This window comes from Ammodytes marinus, assembly GCF_949987685.1.
Source record: "Ammodytes marinus genome assembly, chromosome: 20".
NCBI lineage: Eukaryota > Metazoa > Chordata > Actinopteri > Uranoscopiformes > Ammodytidae > Ammodytes > Ammodytes marinus.
Window position 1 is genome coordinate 13,136,030 of NC_137224.1, and position 23,546 is coordinate 13,159,575.

The window sequence follows — 23,546 nt, forward strand, 5'->3', positions numbered from 1 at the left end:
TATTATTTTTTCTGATGTAATATGAGTTAAATACATCTGGAGAGGGTCTTCAAATAATAATCATTATTATAATTCTCGTTATTATACTGTACAAAGTGTTGTAGAGTTAAAAGGTGCTTCACACAGGGCAATACATCTTATACTTTTAAAAATGTATATTGGATTTAATAATAAAACAGAAAAACAATCTTGCAAAATAAAGGAAATTGAAATGAAAACACTTTAACAATTAAGTTAATGAGTCTTTTTTTATGCGAACATGACAGACACCATTTCAGTTTATCCCCGCATACCGTTACTCATTCTGCATATCAGACGGCCATCCCCCTCCGCTGTGTGAGTGGTTTAAAGTTTCACTTCTCGCTCTCTGATTGGTCCTGAAGTTTTTCCGAGGGGGAATAACTTCAGAGCTCTGCGTCCCCCTGACGCACAGCAGTCCGGAGAGTTCAGTGGAGAGAGTTTAGCCGTATTCTCTTATCTCACACATCAGAGTGAGAGGATACAAAACTATGGGAGAGCAGAGATAGAATTACATTAGTTTGATAGGACTTTTTTTTCCCTCGCAGAGGTTTAGGTCATCACAGCTTCGGAATTATCGCCTAATTTGTGTTTTCACCATTTAAAATTTAGCAAAATCATCCAACGTCGAAAATGGCTGGTTTGAGGGTTTGGATTACCGCAATTTGGATTTTACTTTTTGCCATTTTTAACGTGGCTCTATCAAACTATTCTGAAGATCAGTGCAGCTGGAGAGGAAGGCAAGTATTTCTCGATTGTTATCGCTGTTATTTCTGCATGTGGATGAATGAGAAGATGGTTAAAGTCATTCTGCTGGGAGATGCTACAGGTGGTGGCTTTTTTTAGGAGCCAGTAGCCGCTGATAAAGGACAATTGCTTTTTCTGAGTGCAACATGTTGAGACATGCCATTAGGGCGCAACTTAAATGTTTGTGGTGCTCTGCTGCGATTGTGCCTGCGGGCTGTCTGCAGGAGACATGGGGGGTCCAGACAGACAGGAGACTGCGGGATTATCTCTGAAACTCAGAGAAAGGACAAACAGTGCATGCACTGCTTGAATGATAGTTTCATGTTAAATATAGGCCTATTGCTCAAATGCAGATTTTTATAAGTTTGGCCCTAGAGATGCTATGATTGATTTGGCCCCTGCTTCCATAGAGCTGCCAGAAGGTGGCGCCTGCCCAGAGTATGTCTATGTTCTACTAAAGAGGGATTTTAATATGTAATTTTGTTTGTTTTACTCCCTTGATTGGTTTGGTTTGGCTTAATTGTTCTATTTACACATGTAATGTATCCATCCTGCAGTTCATCAGTGCAGTTGTTTTAGGAAAGAATCCACTGATGATGTAAGGGACTCCAACTATTGCTCTTGGAAAATGACACTGAAACCTTTCAATAACCTTTTTCCTCCCTTTTCTTTCTCTCCCCTCCGTACAGTGGTTTGTCCCAGCAGAAGGGCAGCGTGGAGCAGATCTCCCTGCACTGCTCTGAGGGCACCCTGGACTGGCTGTATCCCAAAGGAGCCCTGCGCCTCACCCTGTCGCCCCGCCTGCCCTCCATGGTGGTGGGGCCGGGCGGAGGCAGCAGCAGCTCTGGCCTGATCACGGCCTGCGTCAAGCCCTCGGAGCAGTTCCACGGAGCCCAGCTGTACCTGGAGAGAGACGGGGTGCTGGAGCTCCTCATAGGGGACCGTGTGGAGTCCTCCCCCCCGCCCAGGGTGCGCTGCTTCAGCCGCCTGCCAGGGCAGAGGGTGGCCCTCTTCCTGCAGGCTACCCCTCACCAGGACATCAGCAGGAGAATAGCATCCTTCCACTACGAGCTGAGAGGGGACTGGACCGCCCGCCTGTCTCCAGACTCCAACCCCATCAGCAGTGAAGGTGAGTCAGCTAGAGACTGAGGCGTGAGTCAGCCATATTGGTTTGACTGGGAAAAGTTTTTTTCAAAAGTTGAATTAGTCATTTCTGGGTAATGAAATAGAGGTCGACACACAGGAGAACTTTCGGCAACTTTTTTCTCTTGTTGCAACACAAAATGAGCTCTCGGGCTCACTCTTATTATTTCAACCTGAAACAATAATTAATGTGACTCATGTGATCAAAGTTCACATTGTTCCTTTCTTTTAAAGACTCTTAAAGAACAGAACACCAAACTGTGGTCAGTGTTATTTCCCTTCCTTCCTGAAAAGTTTGGGAAACTCAAGGTTTTAACCCCTCCAGTGATAATTTGATACCCCCATAGAAATCTCTCCCTGTAGATGATTCATAATTCATAGCAGGCCTCCGTGGGCTGGTTGGACTTTCCATGGCCCATGCAGAGTGCACAGTGGAGGAAGTGGCCAAACTTTTCCCCAAGCGGCGTGCTGGTTTAAAGAGTAAGGACAGGAGAAGGGGAGCCGTGGAGTGGGGAGGGGGGGGGGGGACAAAAGCACAGTATGTGGGGCTTTCTCCAGAGTCCACAGCCCCTTTGAATGGTGCCGCATGAGTATTCTGGGATTACTGCCATCTCCTAGGCGACAGGGAGGCCTCTGCCCAGCTGAGATGCTCTTCTCTTTTGTTGAGCTGCTCGCTGTGGGGAGACTTGTCTGTAGGAGTATGCTGCACCCCCCTTCTCACGCCTACATCTCTCTCACACACACACACACACACACACACACACACACACACACACACACACACACTGAATTAGGCTTGGAAGGGGGGTTTTGCAGTGGACCAGAGAGGAAGGAATCTCATTTATCAAGAGGTTTTCACTAAGGAGGAGAATGTGTGGGGTGGGCAAGGGGCCTCCAAAGAACCAAAGAAGAACTTCAAAAAATGCCTTGCCATTTTCTTTCTTTTCTTTTCTTTTTTTTACCCACAGTTCAGTCAATGCAAACGGACAGGACTTTGCTGGTTTATTTTGAATTTTTAAAGCCATCTTTGAAATCCTGTTACACATTTGTAGCAAGGATACACAGTTTTTGGGCTTAGAAAGTACTTTCTGGTAAGTGGGATTTTGATCCTTTAAAAAAAGTAAAACATCTTTGAAGTCCTCCTCTACTCCCTATCCTTGGCCCCCACATCTAGCAGGCTTTGATGAGGTGTGACTGCAGACACCCTGGAAAGCTTTAGCAGGGGGGAAGTTTTCATTTGGCCTTTTAATGGTCTGGGGTAGGAAGAGCCTTGCACCTTAAAGCTCAACTGGTCTTCCTCTCTGCCAACTGTAAAAGTAGCAGCTGTCTGTTAGAACGCAGTGGTTGGTCTCTCTCTCTTTGTCGCTTGTCTTTGCTCAGAGTTTTAGAAGTTTCTGGATTCACATCTCACATTCCTGTGCAGCGTGCAATCTATACATTGCATTTCAGCCTTTGATTTCCAGAGGCACAGTATAAAGTATTAGCATATAGATGTTTTGTAGCAGTTAAGAGTGTTATGTAAGGTCGCCAACTGACTCTTTTCTTTCTTTTTCTTCCCCTTGTTGTCCCTCCAGATGCCTGCAGACCCTGCAACAACACTGAGATTCTGATGGCCGTTTGCACCAGTGACTTTGGTAAGTTAACCCGATGTAACAATTGTTCCTATATAATATAACATGAAAACTTAGTAAACCAGGAGTGAAATGTTATGGTCACTCAGAAATCCCCCAACAACCCTGGCCTCAAATCCGCACAATGCCGTGATTTCTCCGTCAGTATCTACAAATCATTTGTGTCCAATCGCTTTATAGTCACAGCACCCCAATGCCTCCAAATCCTCTCCTCTCAAAAGTGCAAAGGTTAAAGGTGAAACAGCAGCTCTGTGCACCCCCAACACACACACACACACACACACACACACACAGGACCTCCCTTTATGGAGGCACTGTAGTGGATTAATCCGGGGCCAGCCCCCTAAAGAAGGAGCAGTAGACTAGTCTGCAAGCCTCTAGATTGAGATGTAATGGCACTGAGGAGAATATTTGTCTGGCAACAAAAGTTAGAAGGATTAGAAAGGCTGACTCTGGCTTCATGCATTTTTTCATCAGTTAGTAGCCCACAAAGGATCACACATTTTAGCCAAAAGAAAAACAACTTTGAAATGAACCAAAATGTCCTTGTTTATCCACAGTCGTACGAGGTAACATCCGCTCGGTGTCGGAAGACGAGAACCTAAAAGCAGCGGTGATCAAGGTCAGCGCCACAAGGGTTTTCCGTCAGAAGTACGCCCTGTTCACCGGCAACGGGCGGCTGACCAAACAGGGCGAGGTCAGGACTCTGCTGCAGTGTGGAGTCAGGCCTGGGCCGGGCAGCTTCCTATTCACCGGCCCTGTCCACTTTGGGGAGGCCTGGTTGGGCTGCGCTCCCCGCTACAAGGACTTCCAGCGGGTTTACATGATAGCCAAAGCAGCGCAACAGATACCCTGCGAACTGCCTGTAGACTGAGCTACAAACTACTCTGCAGCAGGTTGTCTACATCTCAGAGTCAAGGCCAAACTCAAAGCAAGGCCAAACTCATGCTCTGTCCATGTTCCGGAAGAAGCCACTGTGTGTGCTGTTGGCCGATGTAGCCGTGGTGCCACCCAACGGTTATCGCCTTCCCAAAGGACTGAGGAGCGAAATGGACTACTCCCAACACCATTTCAGTGCAATACACAGTCGCCCAGGTCAGAAAGAAGAACCAGGTGACAGTGGTGACATGAGGGGACATGTTTGAAATGAAGATCTTTAGCATTTGGCATTGGATATATTTCACACACACTGATGCCATTATGCAGGTTCAGGAAATCTATTGAAAAGCTTTCCATTTGGGATAAGTTAAGTCAAGGTATTAATTCAGGCCCATTGGGAGTCATTGCTTAGAAACTCTATTAAAAGTTCTATAGAAAGCTCACTGCCTATCAGTGGCTGTCCCAGTAAAGACATGCTTTAGGCACCCGTTTCCATCAAGTTTTTGTCTAGAAAGTGTCTAGCCATGGGAAAGTGATGTTTTGCTGGCCAGCCCTGTACTGGGGGCCTTCCTCAGTGGTTCCTTTTATAAAGGACTCGGAGATAATAACATTTTAAAAAGAGGCAAAAAGTCCTCACAAAAACAAAATGTTGAAAATGTTATATTTGCACTGATAAAGGAAAGGGAATGATCCAGAACGTGTAATGCTGCAAGCACTGTAAACCAAATAAGAAGCAACTATATGTAGCATAGTGGAGCGACTGAGAAGATAATATATGTACAGGACATGTAATTCGAGCACATACAGTAGTAACAAAAAGCTGAGGCTAACTGTGCAGCTTTCACAACTCACACTAGTGCTGGAGCACTTTCACATTCAAGCCAACTCTGAGATTTTGCATCTCTAGGGAGATGCAGGCTTATAGGAGAAGCAAATGTAACTCATTGGACTGGAAAGGACTTTACTTTTTTTTTTTAAATTGGGTGAAATTGCAGCAGTGTTGCCAAAGCTGTTCTCAAGTGTTGTTGTTGTCAAGATGCTAGTTGATGTTGTGAAGTGAAACAAGATATTCATCTGTATATAATCAGTAATATTCTTAAAACTGATGACAACAGCCATTCAGAACTGCAGTCCAGTGTTATTATGATGTGTTATAAAATCCTCCAACAAGCTTTTGCAGGAGAAAACAAATTATGACACTGGACCAGGCTAGCTCAAGAGAAATACAAAATATGCATTTATTCTGAAAAATTATTTCATGTGCACTATGTCAACAAGGGGAAGGGTTCATACCAAATTACCGTGATGTTCTGAAAGCGGTATATGTACACTGCCATTTTGCTGTTTTTTTGTATGTGAATTAATGTCAATATCAATGTGAATGTAAATATGTTAATAAGAAATTCAAGAAAACAACGGCATGTGAAAAAGTATGTGGGGAAAAAAATGTGTCAGTATTGTGGATTATTTTTATGTTTGTCTGTGTTATTAAAATATACTTTAAGAATACACTCATGGTGGTTTTGGATGCATTTATTTTTTTCATGTATTTACTTTGAACTCATTCTAAGATCTTTTCATGATCCATGAGCACAATGTATCAACACTCACCGAACACATCAATACAACTCGCCCTACATTATAGCATTTAGGTCCAAAGGTTTCTAACATGGTAAAGTTTTCTCAGACATAAAGTCACTTCAAGTGCCCATCCATCAGATCCCTGAAAGCCTGGAACAAATGGCGTGCCGGAGCGAGGGGAGCGAGAGGCCTAAAAGATTTAGGGAGTGTTAAGGACCCTGAGGGCGTTCTGGACGGGGAAAGGAGGTAGAGAACACCGCTTGGAATTCTGTTGTCCTCGGCCTCCCATTTACAGGATTCAGGAAGCAATAAATTGCCATTAAGGGAGCGGCATGGCAGACTGGCCTGAGCTGAGGTGCCACACAGTCGCTCACTTCATCCTGACCACGTGTAGGTCCACACCGACCGGGGCCAAATCAAACCAAATGTCTTTTCCACTCTAGCTGACAGAAATACGCCTTTAAGACTGGAGCCAAAAGTTTGCTTCCTTTACTCAATTTGTATTTTATGCACCACGTAGCATATCCGTTACCTGCTTACTGCTCACCATGGTACATGTTCTGTTCTAACTGCATGGTGGATTATACTGAAAGTTCCATATCACTGAACCTCTGTGATAAATTCACCACCTGTTCCTCTTTCCTTGCAAACATTTTGGACCGACATGTACTGCACACACCTCGGATTTACTGAACGCAGTAAATCCATTTGAAAAAGAGCAGCTGGGGGAATTCACATGGTGTTTAGGTTTAATGGGGAAAAAAGAAATCACAAAACCTCGACATGACTCCCCGTGTCTGGCCAGCTATCTCCCATAGAAACACTGCCACTGCTTTGCCACTGCATCAGTAGTCCATGCGAGTGAACTTCCAACCTCCCCAGCTATTTACTGCCTCAGTGCTCCTTTAAACATCCCTTGGCTGGGGGACCCGGGCTGTACGGCCCTGCACACACACACACACCTCTGCCCTCCCTACCCTCCAGTCCATCTGAGGTTACTGCTGCAGGGCTGATAAGCCAAAAACAAAAGAGCACTCAAATTATACACCCTCAACTAATTCATCATGTGACATTTCGACAAAGCTCAACTTCCTGCATTGTTGTCACTTCTTTGCGACCCCATCTTGAACCCCTAAAACTGCAGTATAAATGTCAGTGTTCCCACAGTGACAGAATTTAGTTTGCACTTTGCTTAATGATAAAAGCTAACGCCAGTGGTGGTGGAGATAGTCACTCAAGTAAAAAAAAAAAAGCAATGCCACACTATGAAAACACTGTAAAATGGTCACTGTCAGTGTTTTACTATTATGTGTGATGATTCTGAATGAACATCACTGCTACATCAATTTGTATGTTGCATGTTACTGCTGTAGATTTTTTATGGCTGAGCAAGTTGAATCTATTGCAACGCATTCATATTCTATAAGATCAACAAGGATTTTTGTCTCAACCCGTAAAGGAACATTCAGTTATTCAGTTTATGCAGTTATGGATATTTTTAAGTTTCTTTGGACAGGAAGACAGGCAATTTGAAAAGTAACCAGTAATTTCAGCTGTCAAATGCAGTGCAGGAGTAAAAAGAACAACATTTGTCTTTGAGATGTAGTGGAGTAGAATCAAACAGGAAATATTCAAATGAAATACAAGTTGGGTGGGTCAGAGACGTGAACATTTACTAAGATATATTCTCATAACGGAATAAAAATACTTTCCTTAAAGGAAAAGTGGATCCCTGGAACACTGTTTGAATTTAGAAAGCTTCCTGAAAAGTTTCACAGTTGTTGTTTACAGCAGCAGGGCCAACAGTTTGATTTACAGGTTTTGGTTCCAGGTTCCTCAAAAAAATTCTGTTTTGATTCATGATGATAGAATTATTCAATACTAAGAATAACATGTAGAGTAAACATGTGTTGTAAAACTTACGGAAGGCTCTGCAAATGTAAACAAATCCCCCTCCCCTGAAACTGAATATAATAATAGTGCAGTTTTAAATTTGTACATTGGTAAATGTACCTTTCCTGTTGCAATCTGCTGCTGCTATTTTTGCAACCAGCCAATAGTGTTTACTTATTTATGGTTATACTGCACAGTGCACACCAACCACTGGCGATTGCACACACTGCTCTAATGCTGAGTGATTGTCATTTGTTTTTGCAGACACACATAAAAAAAACGGTCCTCCCCCACCCCTCTCTTTATTGTGTCCTGTTGTGCGGCTGAGGTGAGCTATGGACGCGACAAAGCGGGAAGCACTCAGGAAGGGGGAATCTAAAGCAAGGGGGAGAGAGTTGTTGGGTGTGGACTTCCACCGGCCCTTGGGGGACTTTGAGGAAAGTGGTTGGAGACAAAGCTCTAGAGAAGAGAGCACGGACAGGGCAAAGTGCTCCTGGACACTCCCTTATAGTCCGGCATAAAAGTACACCCCACCCAGCGCACAGGTCCTGTGTTATCTAACTATAGATAAGCTTTACTAATCAGACCTGCAAAACTCCTGTAACTGGAGATATTCAGAGAGATATCCAACTGGCCAATACAGTTTGATATCTTTCCTATCTGCATGGATTTCATTACAATTTTCTTGAACACAAGGTACACTTAGTGTTCCGGAGCTTCCGATCGTTTATATTACACAAAACAGTATTCCTCGGTGGAAATAGTTTGCCCAGTTAATATGGAAGTGAGGAAGTTTAACTTTCTGAGCACTTGAAAGATGGCTGTTTCCTCAAGGTCAAGAATCTCCTGAAAAAGAATGAAGTGGTTTTGAGATTGATGTTTTAACCAGTTTTGTCCTGACAAAATCAAACCAGAAAAACACTGTCCACAGTCTACCAGCCCATTCATATCAAAGTGGCTATGAGGAAATCTCAGTTTTGGTTGATTCTAGCAGAACCTTTGAAAAAAAAAGAGTGCAAGAGATGAGATAATCGCGAGGAGAAATCGTATTTATATGTGAGTGTGTAAGATTAATAATGCTCATATGACAATGTTGAAGCAAAGTAAACTTTGATTTAGTACCGTTTGGGAAACAGGATTTTCCAGTCTGCCTGCCGTAAATCGATTTATCTATGTTCTATGTAGATTGATGTTATCTATCTATGCTAATCGGACCCCAGCAAAGGCATTAATAATATGTTTCTGAAAATAGTGTTCTCTCCGCTGATGGTTTCGTTTGCTGTAACAGGTCATTTATGATTATCAGAGAAAAAATTAGCCCGTTTCATCAACATTTAAGAGTTCCTTGCAGTCTCTTTAATGTAAATCGTTTGTATTTCTTACAGAATAAATTAAATTTTGTTGGTGTATAACTGAGGGACCATCTGTTAACTTGCTTAATTTATTATATAAACTATTAAAAAACTATGTTCATCCCTGTTCCATACTCTGAGCTCTCAGTACAAAATAGAGTTTCTCACACTCCTCCTTCACCTGAATCTCCCTTTCTTTACTGGAACGCTTCTTTTCATGGGTTCATCATCGTCTAATCTTTCCCACAGCTTGGGCCCACAGCTGCCGGGTGATGTGCTGTTGTGGATCCAAAACAGTGGTTGCAATGCTGTGACACACACTTGATATAAATCTCAAGTCTCGCTCCTTGTGCCAAAAGACACTTGTGGCTTCTAAATGGCTGAATTTGTGTAGCCCTGCTGCTACTGCTTTTCTTTATCCAGTGGCTCACTCTTGTTCCTCGTGGCAGGTGAGAACCAGATTTGGCCTCAGACAGTAACTTCCATCTTTCTGAGACACAACAAGCAGTCCAGCCATTTCTTATTCCAAAAAGCACAACATTGTAGCTGTATGGATGTGTTATACAGTCTCTCTGCACTCTCAAAAAGGCCTTTGCATCCACACTGATATCCCAAAGTTCCTTTCAAAGAAATTTACAAGATAAATCAGTGATTCTTGAAAAGTGGAACAAAACAGGGTGCAATGTTGAAAAAATACACACCCTATGTTTATGGCAAATTAAATTACATGTATGTATCCAACATATACTAAGCTACTGAGCTAAGCTTTGACACAACCTCCCAGCTTTTGTCCTTTTTCTCAAAATGGGCTTTTTACCTTGCCATCAGACACCAAAAACACAAATGAATTTTCCCTCAATTTATGCTAGACCCATTAGATGTTTAGTGATCACACATATTCACCAAGACTGACAGAGGCCACAAAAAATATTTTCAAAATGTATATGAATATACACTTTTTTGACATCTGACGGTGTTGACATATTTAACGTTTCTTAAACAGAACAAATTGAGTTTTTCTGGTAGCCATTTGGTTTTTCTGTTGATGTTAGGTGGTAGTATGAACTACTTCAGGAAAATAAAATTATCGAAACATTTCAAATAACTTCTTCAGATATTGTAAGTCGGTGTTGACGTATCATGGTTGTGACGCAGGACTTTCAAGATTTGGAATGTAAAATATTCTAAAACTACAACTACACAAGCTGCCCCTTATTTTTGCTGGTTTTCTTACATTTTAATGGATTGTCTGACGGTGGTGACAAAAAGTGTCCCACCACTTAGAAACCCTATCAAACATGAATGTGTTGTTGAAAATCAGTTTTTATTGATATGAGAGATTATTTAGTGCTGCATTTGACGAGAAAATGTACATTTTTACATTTTTAATAGGTTTTATTGCATATGAATGATTGATCCCTTCTCTGTGGACACACTGTTTTGGACGTCGTGAGAAGATAACAAGTGTCATATATTTGACATAATAATGAAAAAAATACATTTACATTCTGGTTCAGTAAGTGGAATGGTCAGTTTAGCTGACTTCCTGTCACTGACTGCAGTTAGCAGTCCCTTCCCTTGTCCCTACGTCACCACATTAATGCAATGCGGTCATCAAGCAGCGAGTTATCTTGTATCATCTCAGATAAGTAAGTGTGATAAAACGTGATAAAAACCATCAAAACAGACATTGGGAAGAATTTTTACCTGCTCCGCCATTGTAGGCGCATAAACATTCACTGATCTGTCGCTCTGCGCGTGCACCGGCAGTGAGACGGGTGCCGGTTTGTAGCGTTCTCTCTTCTGATTGGATATCAATTTCGGGATCCCCGAAAAGTTTATTTGCCGATTACATGCAGAGCGGGTGACTGAGAGATCGGCTTTATGAAACGCGCACACTATGTAAGTGATCACTATATGAATAAAGAGCAATTTAACACTTATATTAACATAAATAAATCGCTTACTTCACCTTTAATCCCTGATAACATCTACAACTTTAAATATGTTTACTTTTAAACATAACAGCAGTTAATATTGGAAGACGGCCTTTTGTCCCGCTTCTCAAGAATCACTGAAATGTTATGTTTTGTTTTTTGATTTTGTGTTAGGCATAAGCAAAAGCACTTATGTCCAGCTTCTGTATAAACTACATGATTGAGAAGTGATGCACAAGACAGCTGTGGATTTGATCAGGCTCTATTTTCCACATAAACAAATCATTTATGTTCATACTGCTAATCCAATCCTCTGCCACCAAACACTGGGCCAAGTGGTGTGTCCACCTCCTCCTGTGACTCAGTGGCTGTGCATCCTGCTGCCGCTCCATCAGCTCAGCACCAGCTGACCACAACCACACTTTGGCATCCCAGATTCCCAGCTGACAATTTCCCATAACAGCCTCACACAGCTGGAAGTGTTGATTACCAAATGGAAACTGTGAACCCTCTCGGCTGAGAACATGCTAACTTGCCATGCACTAGGTTTTATCATCGAGCCAGGGGAATTGCAAGCTGTACCCAAACAATCAGCATCAAGTGCTGCCTCCACCTTGATTGCAGAACTCTTGCAACTCTTGGTGTCCCAGTGTGTTATAAGGCACTGAGTCATATTAGTCAGGAGAGAATAGTGTGGTCAGCTTTTAAGTGGAGTGGCCGTTTGGGTGGGTTGAAAGGTCAAGGCAGAATAGAGAACAAGTGTAGACCAGTGCAAAAGCATGTTTATCTGGCCAAGTTATCCCTCTGAAGTACTGAAGGGAGGAGAGCGAGGAGTCCCCTTTGTTCCTTCAAGAGCCTACAGATGGCTGTAATCCCTTCCAAAAATGTGCACTGAAAATCAATCAAGACTGTGGTGGACATGGTGTATGAGCATAGAGGACGGGCGACACTCTCTTTAGGGAGGGGGGTCCTGCAAAGAAACACAAGTTGGTTCAAACAAGCGTCTTTAGTGCTTTCCCGCCAAAAAGAAAGTATTGTAAGGAAAGACTGAGGGAATTAATTACGGCACCCTCCAATGAAGGCCAGCTCACTGTCCCTCCATTTGAGCACAGCACAGCTGCCATCCCCTCACGCATCCTGGGGTTGAAATCGCCCGCAGGGGGTACAACCACAAAAACCTCCAAACACTGACATCATACCCTAATAAGGCTGAGACATTCACTGAAACAGGGTGAGGGTCACCAAACGGGTCACATAGCAGAAGAGAGATGGATGGATGGATGAATGGTTGGATGCTAATGGCAGCATGCATTTTCACAATAAGACTAAATGAAAAACCCAAGGTTCACCAAAGTCATTATGAATTATGGATGCAGATAAACATGTAATGGTAATCAATCCAATAGTTGTCAAGGTATCATAAGAAGCCGAGTACTGTATATCAATGATCAGGAATCTTTTACAAAACTTCAGTCCGGATCAAAGTGGTGGACCAACCAAAAGTTTGACTTTGACATCGCTGCTAGCAATTAAAATACACGCTCAACATTTAAAATATTCAATATCATCATATGATCACTTCCTTAAGGTGAATAGCATTTGCTTACAGCTGTGCTAAACTCTTCATCTCTACACAGAACTCTTCATAATACAATGACACTTGATTGCTGTCTTGCTTCCTCATTTAGCTGAGTCTACCTATTAGGAGGAATCACACCTTTAAGGGCTCTCTTACCATGCCAATTAACCACCAGGATTATGGTTTTTATCACAGAACTTGTGTGATTGTCTACATAAGGGGGAGAAACCTCTCTGGCAGATCGGTTCAGTTCTTCTCCACCTTTGTGTTTCTCCCACCTAATCCTGCAATACATGCAGCAAAGCCCAGGCTCCCACTTTGCACCCATTTTTTGCCTGTTCCCTTTCCAGTGGTCGTCTTGGGTTACCTCCTCAGAGACATATACTGTGCCTATTGTTCAGATTGTTTATTAAGGAAAGAGGTAGGCAGGAACGAAACTGCCACTCACAGTGGTTTTGTTATGTTGCCAGTATCTCCTTGCAATTCTCTCCTGCAAAAACAAAGCTCCAGGGCAAGATTTGTCAACAGATACACCTGGTCACTATGTTGTGAGATATATATATATAAAAAAAGACATGTAATAGCACTCCTGATATGAAACTTATGCAGGTTTTCGTTGATATAGTCTCAACTGGTAGCAAGTATATTAAAGTGAGTAGTTCTGTCCGGTTTCTCTCAAGCCTCTCTAAAGTCTACATACAGTACATGAATTAATTTCATATATCCACAATTGCCAGAGAAAAGCTGTGACATAACTGCTTGTAATCAAAGATAGGGAAATATATTATATTAGTTATATGTGATAATTACCCAGCAAGCAGACTTACTCATGAACAATGCTGGAATATCTTTGATTCCTTACTAATGCCCTAATTCCTATAAATGTTGTAGCCACATTGCATAGTTGACTATTAAGACAGCTGAGGATAGAAATATAGCCTCAGTGGAATCTATAAAAAGCATTACAATTCTGGTATACATTTAAGGTCTCAGCTCATCTTACCAGTTTATTATCAAACTATTTAGAAATGGCACTGGCTATTTCTTGATATGATGTCAGATTTTACAAGGAGTTGTACTTGTGTCGACCTTATGTACAGTAAGTAAGTGCAGAATTAGCTCAACTCTTAGGTCTGTTTTGGTCTCTCCACCAACTTCTGTACATATTGCTTTTGCTTCAAAATGCATTACTATGTTCAACAGCTAGTTGCAAACTTTGAATAGCTATATAAAATACTGCCTTTCCAGAAGTCCCCCTCATAATCATAGCAGTTAATCCATGAATGTCTCTGTCAACAATTTTTAAAGTAACAATATTCTCGTTACTTGTAATTTCAATGTAATTTTGGAGCAAAAACAAATAAAATTCACCGGTATCGATTTGGTTTGACCAGAAATCTTGGAAAAAAAACATGTTAAAGTTTTCTGAATCTTCAAGAATCAAACCGCTCATGGTTCAATACTGTAAAAACGAGTATGTGAGAGTAGTGTGCAAGTGTCTTAGTTAGTTTTTCTTTTTTGCTTTTAAAATTCATGTAATGACATTCTCAAACCACATACTTCTCACATTGTACAATGTGACTAAGGAGTGCTAAGTGGCTGCTAAGAGCACTTTTTCTTCTTGGATGGCATTAAAACAAAAAACAAGAAACAGAAACCTGTGAAGCCATTTATGCATCAGATGTGCTGACAGTTGGGCAGGCATGTTGATATTCCGACAAAGTGCACTCACACACTGTGCATCAGCCCAAAGCCTGCTGTGGCCTGTCTGATGTGTCAGAAGCTCCCTAGCCTTCCTCTCTCCCTTTCGCCTCTATACGCTCATTCCAGGGGAACATGTGCGCTGGAATTCTCCCCCAATTAAGACAGGGATTAGCCAGGTCCACTGTGGGAACCGGCTGAGTGTGGGAAAACAGAGGGTCTGTCCCTCTCTCTCCTTCTCCCTCACCGACACTCAGCCTCATTCTCACTCGCTCTTGTTTCGCCAGGCTGCCTCCCCTCTCATGTCTTTCTCGCCCTTATACTGTAACTCTTCCTCCTCCCCTTTCTCACCCTATATTCACTTCTTTTTTTACCTTTCTGTTTGTCCCTTCGCAGCTTGCAAGTTTAAGTTTAAGCCCCACTTCCAATAAATCTATTTTTTACATTGTTTTCACTCTCATCTTTTGAATCATGATTCAACACTGAACCCCCTTTTTTCTACTTTTCAGTCTTTTCCCCCCCCTCTTTCTCAGCCACCCAGAATCTCCATAGCTTTCAGTCCTAATTCTTCAAGGTTTTCTGAAGTGCACGGCTCTTCTGTGCTACCCTCTCTCTCTCTCCTGCCCCCCTTTCCCTCCTCCCTCGTAATGCCTCTCCAGCCTTCAAACTGAAAGCTTGTCTGGAAGGGGAACTGGGGACTCTCGCATGAATAGTCTGAGACTGTCAGACTGAAAGAGGGGGTCGAAAAGACAGCTCGTCGGAAAAGAAAAGACAGGTGTCTACTAAAAAATACGACAGTTACATGGTTTAGGTTGGCATTTTTTGCATTATTAATTCAAATCCAACATAAAAATTGTATTTCACTAATCCTATCAGAGTTATGTTGCACATGCAATATGCAGCAACCTAAAATGTAACCATAATTCATCAGTATCATGGGAGAATTCAAGAAACGGCCCATAAAACTTGGATGAGCATTAACTATAAACATCCATGGGAACGTCCTGGTTGAACTTGATAACTTTTCCATTGTCACTACACTTCTCTGGCAATACTCTGGCTATCACAGCGGATTCCTCTCCCACTGCCTACACATTCCACATACTCTTTGTCACCTTTTCTTACTCGTTCCCACTCTCTCTCTCTCTCTCTACTTTCCTTGCGTTTCCCATAAATCCCTTCCCTGTGCACTCCTCCACACAAGGCTTGTCCGTTCCAATTATGGCACCACCATTCCAGCCCCCCTAGACACCCACCCACCCCCCCGGCTTCACACACACACTCAGCACACACAGTCCGCTCTCATTAAGCCTGTATCAATTAGGCATTAACCTTCTAAAACAAAGGGCCTCTTGACGGGCAGCCTATCGCTGGCCATTTGAGGTACTTCCTCTGCATCTCTCTCGACCCTGCTTCCCATCCTCAGAAGAACCACACATTCATCCAACCTCTTTCCCACTGTGCTGGCCGGATAAAACAAATCTGGGCCCAATGATCAGCAGCAAAACAGAAGAGGCTAGAGAAAGTGAATAAGCGATCAGATGTTTACTTGCATTTGTAATGTTGATTGGGTCAGGGGTTTTGATGTATAATGGGCTTTTAACATAAACTAGAATGCTAATGTTCTGTATGTTTATGCTAAAACCCTTCACAGTTTTTACTTGACTGAATTTGTGTTATGTCAGTGGTTTCATTTGGTAGGATTTGTCCTAAAATTTTGAAATATTAAGCAGAATTGTTCTTCATAGCTCGGCAAAACTGGACCATGTTATCAGACAGGCAGCCAAGCATGAAGGGTAATAGTATTACATTTCCCAAATAGTTATTTTAAGACATTACTCCAAACGTCACATCAGGCTATTTAATTTAAGATGACAAAAAAAGAATTATACATTTTTGTGACTGATCAGAAAAAATTTAAATGTCTCGCTTTTACTGAGATAAAGTGTATGTGCAAATAAGACAATGACAGTTTTTTTGCAATGTTATTTTGTTGCCAAGATAAGATGATATGATACAAAGAAAAATGTCAGTGATTGAAAAGTGGACCTATGGATAATGTTGGACATAAATGCTTTAATACAGTACGTGTACAATAGCAAAGAGTGCAATGCAATCTTTAAATGTTTTGTTGAGACAGTCAAAAATGAAACTATGAGAGGATCACATGGAAACTGATCCAGCACTTCTATAATACAATGATTGCACCTATCTTGAAAATGTCCTCAATATTTATTTATTTTAGGTAAAATATGAAAAAGTAGAATATTGACACTCAGGTGTGGGGACATTGTTTACATTTTGGTTGATGAAAAGCCAATTGTGAAGATTTTTTTTATTAACATTAGATTTTAAACAAAATGTTCCCGAATGCAACATCTTTTTGAGTGTTTTGCTGAACACTGAACAGATGTTTATATTACAATAGGTGCAGATGATATCGCCAGACACTATTTTTTTAGACTTTTAATACTTTTACTTCCAAGTTTTTTCTTGCCACATTTATTAGACAACTTGAATCTAATCTTTAAAATGGTCAGCATTTACATCATAATAGTGACCACATGTAGTGGTTAAGAAAAAGTTGTTCACAGTCCAAGAAGTGAACTTTTCCAAAATACCCCAAGTTAGAAAAAAAATCTTGGCACTTGGCCTTGGCGACCAGCTGTGGAGCACCAGACTTCTACTCGATACATTTGCAATGTTACACATTTCTATTTCTTATGGACTCGTTCTTTTTTTGTTCCCTCCAAGTACATTTCATTTGTAAACGTGTTTGCAGAGAGGCCTCTGCAGGCAAATCATCTCTCTGTCTTTTGTTGGTGGAGCGCGGCAAAGAACAACCTGGGCTTGATTTTCCCACAGATCTTTGGTTTAGAGAGGAGTGGTCCCCAGCAGCACCCAGTGCTTTGGCACAGTGACTATGTTGGCACAGACCCAAGCTGAACACCCCCCCCCCCCCCATCCCTTTTCCCAGGGCCCTGCCTGGGAGTGTAATACATTACTAACAAAATCCCACTTCCCATTCCTCTCAAACTTTCACACCCCTGCCCCCCCTCCTCCCGCGGCTGGCATGCCCCCTGAAAAGAGGATTTGGGTGACATGCATACGACTCTCTCTCTCCATCTCCTCTACTTTTCCCATCACTCCCCAGAGTATTTCTATCTTTTTTTTTATCACAAAGCTTAATGAAATTTTTTAACCAAACCTTTCATCTTTTTAAGTACTTTTGAAAAAGATGGTAACACTTTATTTGGTAGTCCCCCCACACAAAATAGGTTTTTAAAGTTATGCCAGCTATGGCACTGATAAAAAGCTATGAAACCCAGCTACCATAACACACTAGACAAAAATGCAGGCCCTTTCACTGTTTTTAAAGGGATTTAAAGGGAATAGATGCTCTATTCAAACCGACACAGAGGTTATAAATATGAACCCTCATTCTGGAAAAAAAGGCCTGGCTTGTTTGCGCCACAGTACACAGCGCTGCATTGAAGGGGGAAAGTATTCACGGGCGTGTATGTGTCTGGGTAACATGTAATGACATTATTCTCACCAGGGTGACCCCTCATTGTCACCGCGCTTTCTTCTCTCGAGCTTGTGAAATTGACATAAGCTTCACAAACATTCCAGGCATTTTTTTCTCAAGGCCGGATTTCTTTGGGGGGCCTTTCATAGATAGGAGACCACCAGTATGAGCAGCACCACCTAGTGACGGTGTAAATGCACACTACACGAAATGCACTCTGGTCAAAAACAAGGTATTCAGTTATTATTAGTGTCCACATAAAAAAGAAATTAAATGTGGTCATTTGAATGAAAGCAGCTTAACATTGAGTGGATTATGTATAGGATCTCACTGAAGTAAATATTTACAAATAGGTTTTCATTTTCAGAGTAAATGTGTATGAAGTTCAAAACTTCAAATCGTATTGACTTGGGTTCAAATTTGGTGGCCATTTTTTCTTAATGGAGTGATGAATGAGCACTTTGGGAATGCCCCTCCTCCTGTGTCCAATGTAGTCTGAAGAGATGTGAGATCTCCTCCTTATACCTGCAGGTAGTGGTAAGTTTCAATACATCGCACTCCTGTCATTGAACATTATATTACTGTATATAACTTACACATCAAGTGACTTCCTGACCTGCCCAGGTGGTTGTCAATAAAGTCATGCAGCTCGGCAACCTGCGCCTCAGCAACGGTTGCTCTGGTGATGAGGAGGGCACGCTCCTTCTCAAGGCCCAGCTGTTTGAAGAAAGAAAATATCTCCATATGACCTAACATCACAGGGCACTGTTTATTTCTTCCGACAAAAAGCTTTTCAGACAGTCAAGTTCTGAAATTGTAAGATTCTTCTGTAATTCGACAATCCAAATTGTTAAGGGGGGCGAGAGAGAGTTTTGTTTACCAGTGTAGAATGTGTGATCTCCCTCAGCTGTTTCTTTATGTCCGGACAGAATTCCTCACATATCTGCTCCGACCTGATAAAGTTACATTTTTCCATCATTCTCAATGGCACGATCCACAGCTGACCAAATTTGTCATTTGGTAAAATACAAAAATTACACTCACTCCTGATGGCTTACACTTTGACTGGGCATTTTGAGGGCAGACACCTGGAACACAAAAGTCAGGGTGAAGGGTTTTGAATCACCCTGAACACATATGTATCTAAAACAATAAGGTGATGTCAATGAAAATATGTGAAGTGTGGACAGAAATGTTTTGCTCGACTTGCTTGCTTGACTTTCTCACCAATATGTAACATTAAAACATAAACTGGTTTTCAGTAATTAACACCCTTTAGATAAATCTTTACGTTGTCGGAGGACTCAAACTTTGAAGTCTTTTTTCCAAGTTCATCGCTCACAAAACAAATGCTGTTTGGCTTTAGAACGGAAGTATGTTTACAAAGAAGAACCCCCCCCCCTCCCCAGAGCACTGAGCACATACAAACATTCATCAGACAAAACAAAAGCAGATCACTTCAAAGAAGAGATCTTTCTTTTGTGCTACCTGCCGGGCTGCCTGCAGCTGACCCTCCAACCCAGCCCTGTCTGGGTTAATGTGTCGGAGGTCCTTCTCAGTTTCATCTCTCAACTCAGGCGGCTCCAGGCTGAATTGGTCTTCCGGGAGTCCAGGGTCAAGACCATTGTCTGATTTGGCCAATGTCTGCTCCCTCTGAACCCTAAAATACATCAATGTGGCAATAACTCACTACTGGGAGTTTTGATGGCAGATCATCGGAGTGGCAGTGAACCTTTTACCTTAACACATTCTAATATTAAACATTAAGTCATTCTTATAAATACTTACTAGGGGAATTTAATTTATTCTGAATATGTGTAATAGAGTTATTCCCAACCAAGGGGGTTGGGACACTGGCAAATAGTCCTGAGATGAAAGTAAAAAAGGGGAAATTCTAAATGAACACTATTTTCCATAAAGTAAAATTTCTCAAATTACATAATTTGAGAAAGGAACGTCACTCTTAAATTTTGCCACTCACACATTCATAACTCATATACTGTATGTGCAGCTTATTATGAGCGGTCACAAATAGACAAGGCCTTTTGTTTAACAACATGTTTTAACAACATGCTCATGTAGTATGTAATTATATACACTGAAAAGCAAAACACAAGTAGACAGTGTTTAAACAAACGGTAAAGCAAGCAGGAAGTTTCACCTGTACGCAATAAGGAGAGCCTGATGGGTGTTGGTGATCTTCTGCAGTCTCTTCTTATAGAAGCGAGCATTAGAAGCCAGCTGTTCCTCCCTGACCCTGTAGGATGAACGAACATCCTGGAGCATGCTGTCCACAAACAACCTCATTTTAGGGCTCTCTGACGGGCTTTGACCTTCTCCAAGGCCATCAAAGTACACCTACATGTAAGACATACAAATGGATCTTAATGATGACAGATTTTTTAACTTACTTTGTAGACATACTTGTGTGAGTGAGTGTTTCCTAACTTACAGCTAAGTCCCTTAAATAGCGCACAAGCCTTGAACGATACTCCTCATTCAGCTCTTTGACTTGAAACTGTAGTTTTGAGTTCTGTTCTTCTGCTTCCTTCACTTGGCTCTGAGAAAACATCAGGGTCTTGGAAAGAAATAACACACACACACACACACACACACACACACACACACACACACACACACACACACACACACACACACACACACACACACACACACACACACATTTTTCTACCAAAGTAACGTCTGTAACCTGCTACTGAAATGATCTTAACAATAATTCAGAGGTTGCAACCTAGTAAAGGTATATTTAATCACTTGATAATTATTCTGTAAATCAGGAGGGGATTTTTCATGCTCACCACACTCTGCTCAGATAGTTGATGCCGGCTATTACGAATCACTCTCTTGTCCTCCTGTTGCTCTTTGCCCATTTCCATCCTGGTGACCAAACACAGGCCCAACCACAAGAGAGACATGACCAAAATTCACAGGCAGCCACATCACAGGGGCAAGCAAAGCAACCACATCAGACAACACACACACACACGCAAATAAAGCCAGAACAAAAATCAAAGAAAGGACGATCTGTGTGGGATGAACACAGGGACATACATCCTGTGATGGGTTTGGCTGCTTGATGACTGATGATGAAAAGATAATGGTGTTTCATCTTAATTTAGCCCTGTGCACAAGTAAATGACAAACAGCCATTTTGGCCCTCACACTTTCTCCTCCAGTTTCTTCTGCTGCTCCTCGTAGCTGTTCTTCATTTGCTCCAGCATGTATTTGATCTCATCATGGTTTCCAAGTAGCTATGTGAGAGCAGATGAGTGAGTAACTGAAACTGCAGTTGGATAGAGCACTGAAGTCCATAAAACCCATGTTTTGGGCAATATACCCAAGAATTACATGTATGTTTTGTGCAAAAGTACTTACAGTTTTTCCCATGGTTTTTTGCTCCTTGTCCAAAGCTGCTAGATCCTCCAGCTGTTAAAACAGTCAACACTCATCTTTACAGGGCAATGGCGAGTATGGCATTTCCAAAACAAGATTTTAGTTTACTCCCAAATGAAAAGTTGGTATCACCTTTGTGATACCTATGATCTTTTTCTACCTCCATGAATTAAATAACGTATAACGTGGGAAATTATGAAGGAAATTTTGGTCTTTTTCTTTGTACACAAAGCGCAGTACAGTACATTACAGTACACCGCAGTAAATCAATTGTTGCATGGACTGTGTGGATGAATGTAGGAATTATTTATTTATATTTCTAACAGAATGTGAGTTTAATCATTTTATTCATGGGCAAGAACATGTTCTGCTTATGTTAGAGCTGCAAATACATTTTTGGGTTGGATAGCTGAGATGGTACTAATATCAATGAGTAGTTTCATTTATTACAGGCTATATCTTTAAAGAATAACTATTACTTCAAAAGCAGAATTAAAACCTGCCAAGTGCCGGAACTGTGGAGGGGCAGGAACTTAACTCAGTGGAGCTAAAGTAAGAACAATTTGTCTTATTTTGCTCATTCCTATTAGCATCTGCATCTGAAGAGCAGTGAATAATATAACACACTGGTTCACCTTGACTCTGTTACTTGACATGCGGCTGATCAGGGCACGAACCCTGTCCAGCTCTCTGTGTAGACCCTGGGTGGTGGTGTTCACACTGTGCTGTTGCTCCTCCAGCTGCCTGCGGAGGGCGTCTTGAGCCTGGGCCAGTGACAGCAGCTCAGCACTCATCTCTTCACCCAGGGCCAGCTGTTTATCATGGGACTCAGCCAGAACTAGGTAGTTCTTCTTCAGTGAGCCATACTCCTCTGTCATGTCCCGGCCGTCCTTCTCTCCCACTTTAAGGCGAGCCTCGGCCGACCGGAGTTCCCTCAACAACTTGTCTCGCTCCATCTCAAGCTTCGTTGTGACTTGGTCTTGGTTCAATATCTAACAAGGGGGAAAGGAAAGTTACACACAGAGAGCCTCAGTGATTTGGTATGACACTGTATGATGGGATCAAATGGAGATTTAAGCTAGACACACTCTTTTTAAGGCTTCTTAAATCTTCATGTATTATGACAGTTGACGGATCAAACTTAACAGAATATGTATTTTTAGGGAGAAGGGCAGACTAGTTTGTTTGTGAACATACAAGTAGCCTACATTTTGGAAGCTCTATTGTTGTTATTCCAGTGCAAATAACTTCTTACTTAGTACTTGCTTATTACTAAGTTAAATTAAGTAGCTTGATAACATGTTTTTTTTCTACCAAGAGCATTTCACTTTGTGTTCATAACAGGGCATTCACAAACGGTAATAGTTATTTCCCAACTCTTTTTATTTACCACAACGTCACTTCAGGCAAACCCATCACCTTGTTGTTCAGCTTAAACGTCTCTTCTTCAAACTGGTCTCTAATCTTGTTGGTCTGAATTTTCTCCTCCACTAGCTCCTTAGATAACTGAGACAGGGGAACAAAAATCATGCTGGTGTAATACTGGAAAAATGTATCAAACTTACAGCTTGTACGTATATGCTTAACATATAGCATGGTGTGTATTCTACCTTCAATTTCTCCTCCTCACTCTGGACAAACCTGCAGGATAGATCAGTGTTGGAACTGGCCAGGTGGTCCTGTCTTCTCTCCAGGTAGTCCACTTTGGCAAAAAGGTGTTCATTTTTTTCACGTAGCTGCAACTAAAGACTCCTCTTGATTTCTGGAGGAGAACTGGACTTCCGACTTCCGGTTTCCGGTTTCCACGTAAGATTCGCTAGCTGTTACGTTACTGCTGCTTGTCCTGTCGTGTCTTAAAGTTTATTCTATTGTTTCATTCACACTTTCCTGTTTGCTTCACAATTTGTACTCTGTGTATTGTCAATCACTTTCCCTATCGTTCTCCCCTACCTCGCTGGTGTTGGGGGGTGATTTGTTGTTGTCTGTATAGCATATAGCATATATCCTAGCACATAGCTTCTCGCACTCTCCCCTGGGTCTGACTTTGTGTCTTACTCATACTTGTGCGTGATGGCTTGTGCGGATTGTGCTACTTTACTGGCTAGATTGACTCGTTTAGAGAGTCGCGTCTGTGAGTTGGAG

At 41.8% G+C, this 23,546-nt stretch overlaps 2 protein-coding genes across 4 annotated transcripts; one reads left to right on the forward strand and one right to left on the reverse strand.

The window, feature by feature from the left end:
• On the reverse strand, positions 1-23,159 carry ccdc78 (coiled-coil domain containing 78). Of its 3 annotated transcripts, none has more exons than XM_080049381.1 (13): positions 23,015-23,159; positions 22,824-22,910; positions 22,040-22,396; positions 21,387-21,437; positions 21,174-21,262; positions 20,810-20,888; positions 20,443-20,568; positions 20,152-20,348; positions 19,479-19,650; positions 19,035-19,078; positions 18,871-18,943; positions 18,587-18,707; positions 1-507 (listed from the first exon to the last, which is right to left on the reverse strand). In XM_080049381.1, the coding sequence occupies exons 3-13, from the start codon at positions 22,358-22,360 to the stop codon at positions 461-463; spliced, it is 1,320 nt and encodes a 439-aa protein (XP_079905507.1). In that variant the 5' UTR covers positions 22,361-22,396; positions 22,824-22,910; positions 23,015-23,159; the 3' UTR covers positions 1-460. The 3 variants fall into 3 exon arrangements, with proteins under 3 accessions (XP_079905507.1, XP_079905506.1, XP_079905505.1); XM_080049380.1 differs by lacking the exon at positions 1-507 and adding an exon at positions 17,555-18,515 and having other exon boundaries at positions 18,607-18,707; XM_080049379.1 differs by lacking the exon at positions 1-507 and adding an exon at positions 17,555-18,515.
• Positions 428-5,891, forward strand: metrn (meteorin, glial cell differentiation regulator). The gene is made up of 4 exons (XM_080048653.1): positions 428-758; positions 1,455-1,894; positions 3,483-3,542; positions 4,100-5,891. Exons 1-4 carry the CDS (start codon positions 652-654, stop codon positions 4,411-4,413), a joined length of 921 nt encoding a protein of 306 aa, XP_079904779.1. The 5' UTR covers positions 428-651; the 3' UTR covers positions 4,414-5,891.
• Positions 23,160-23,546: the final 387 nt, after the last annotated feature.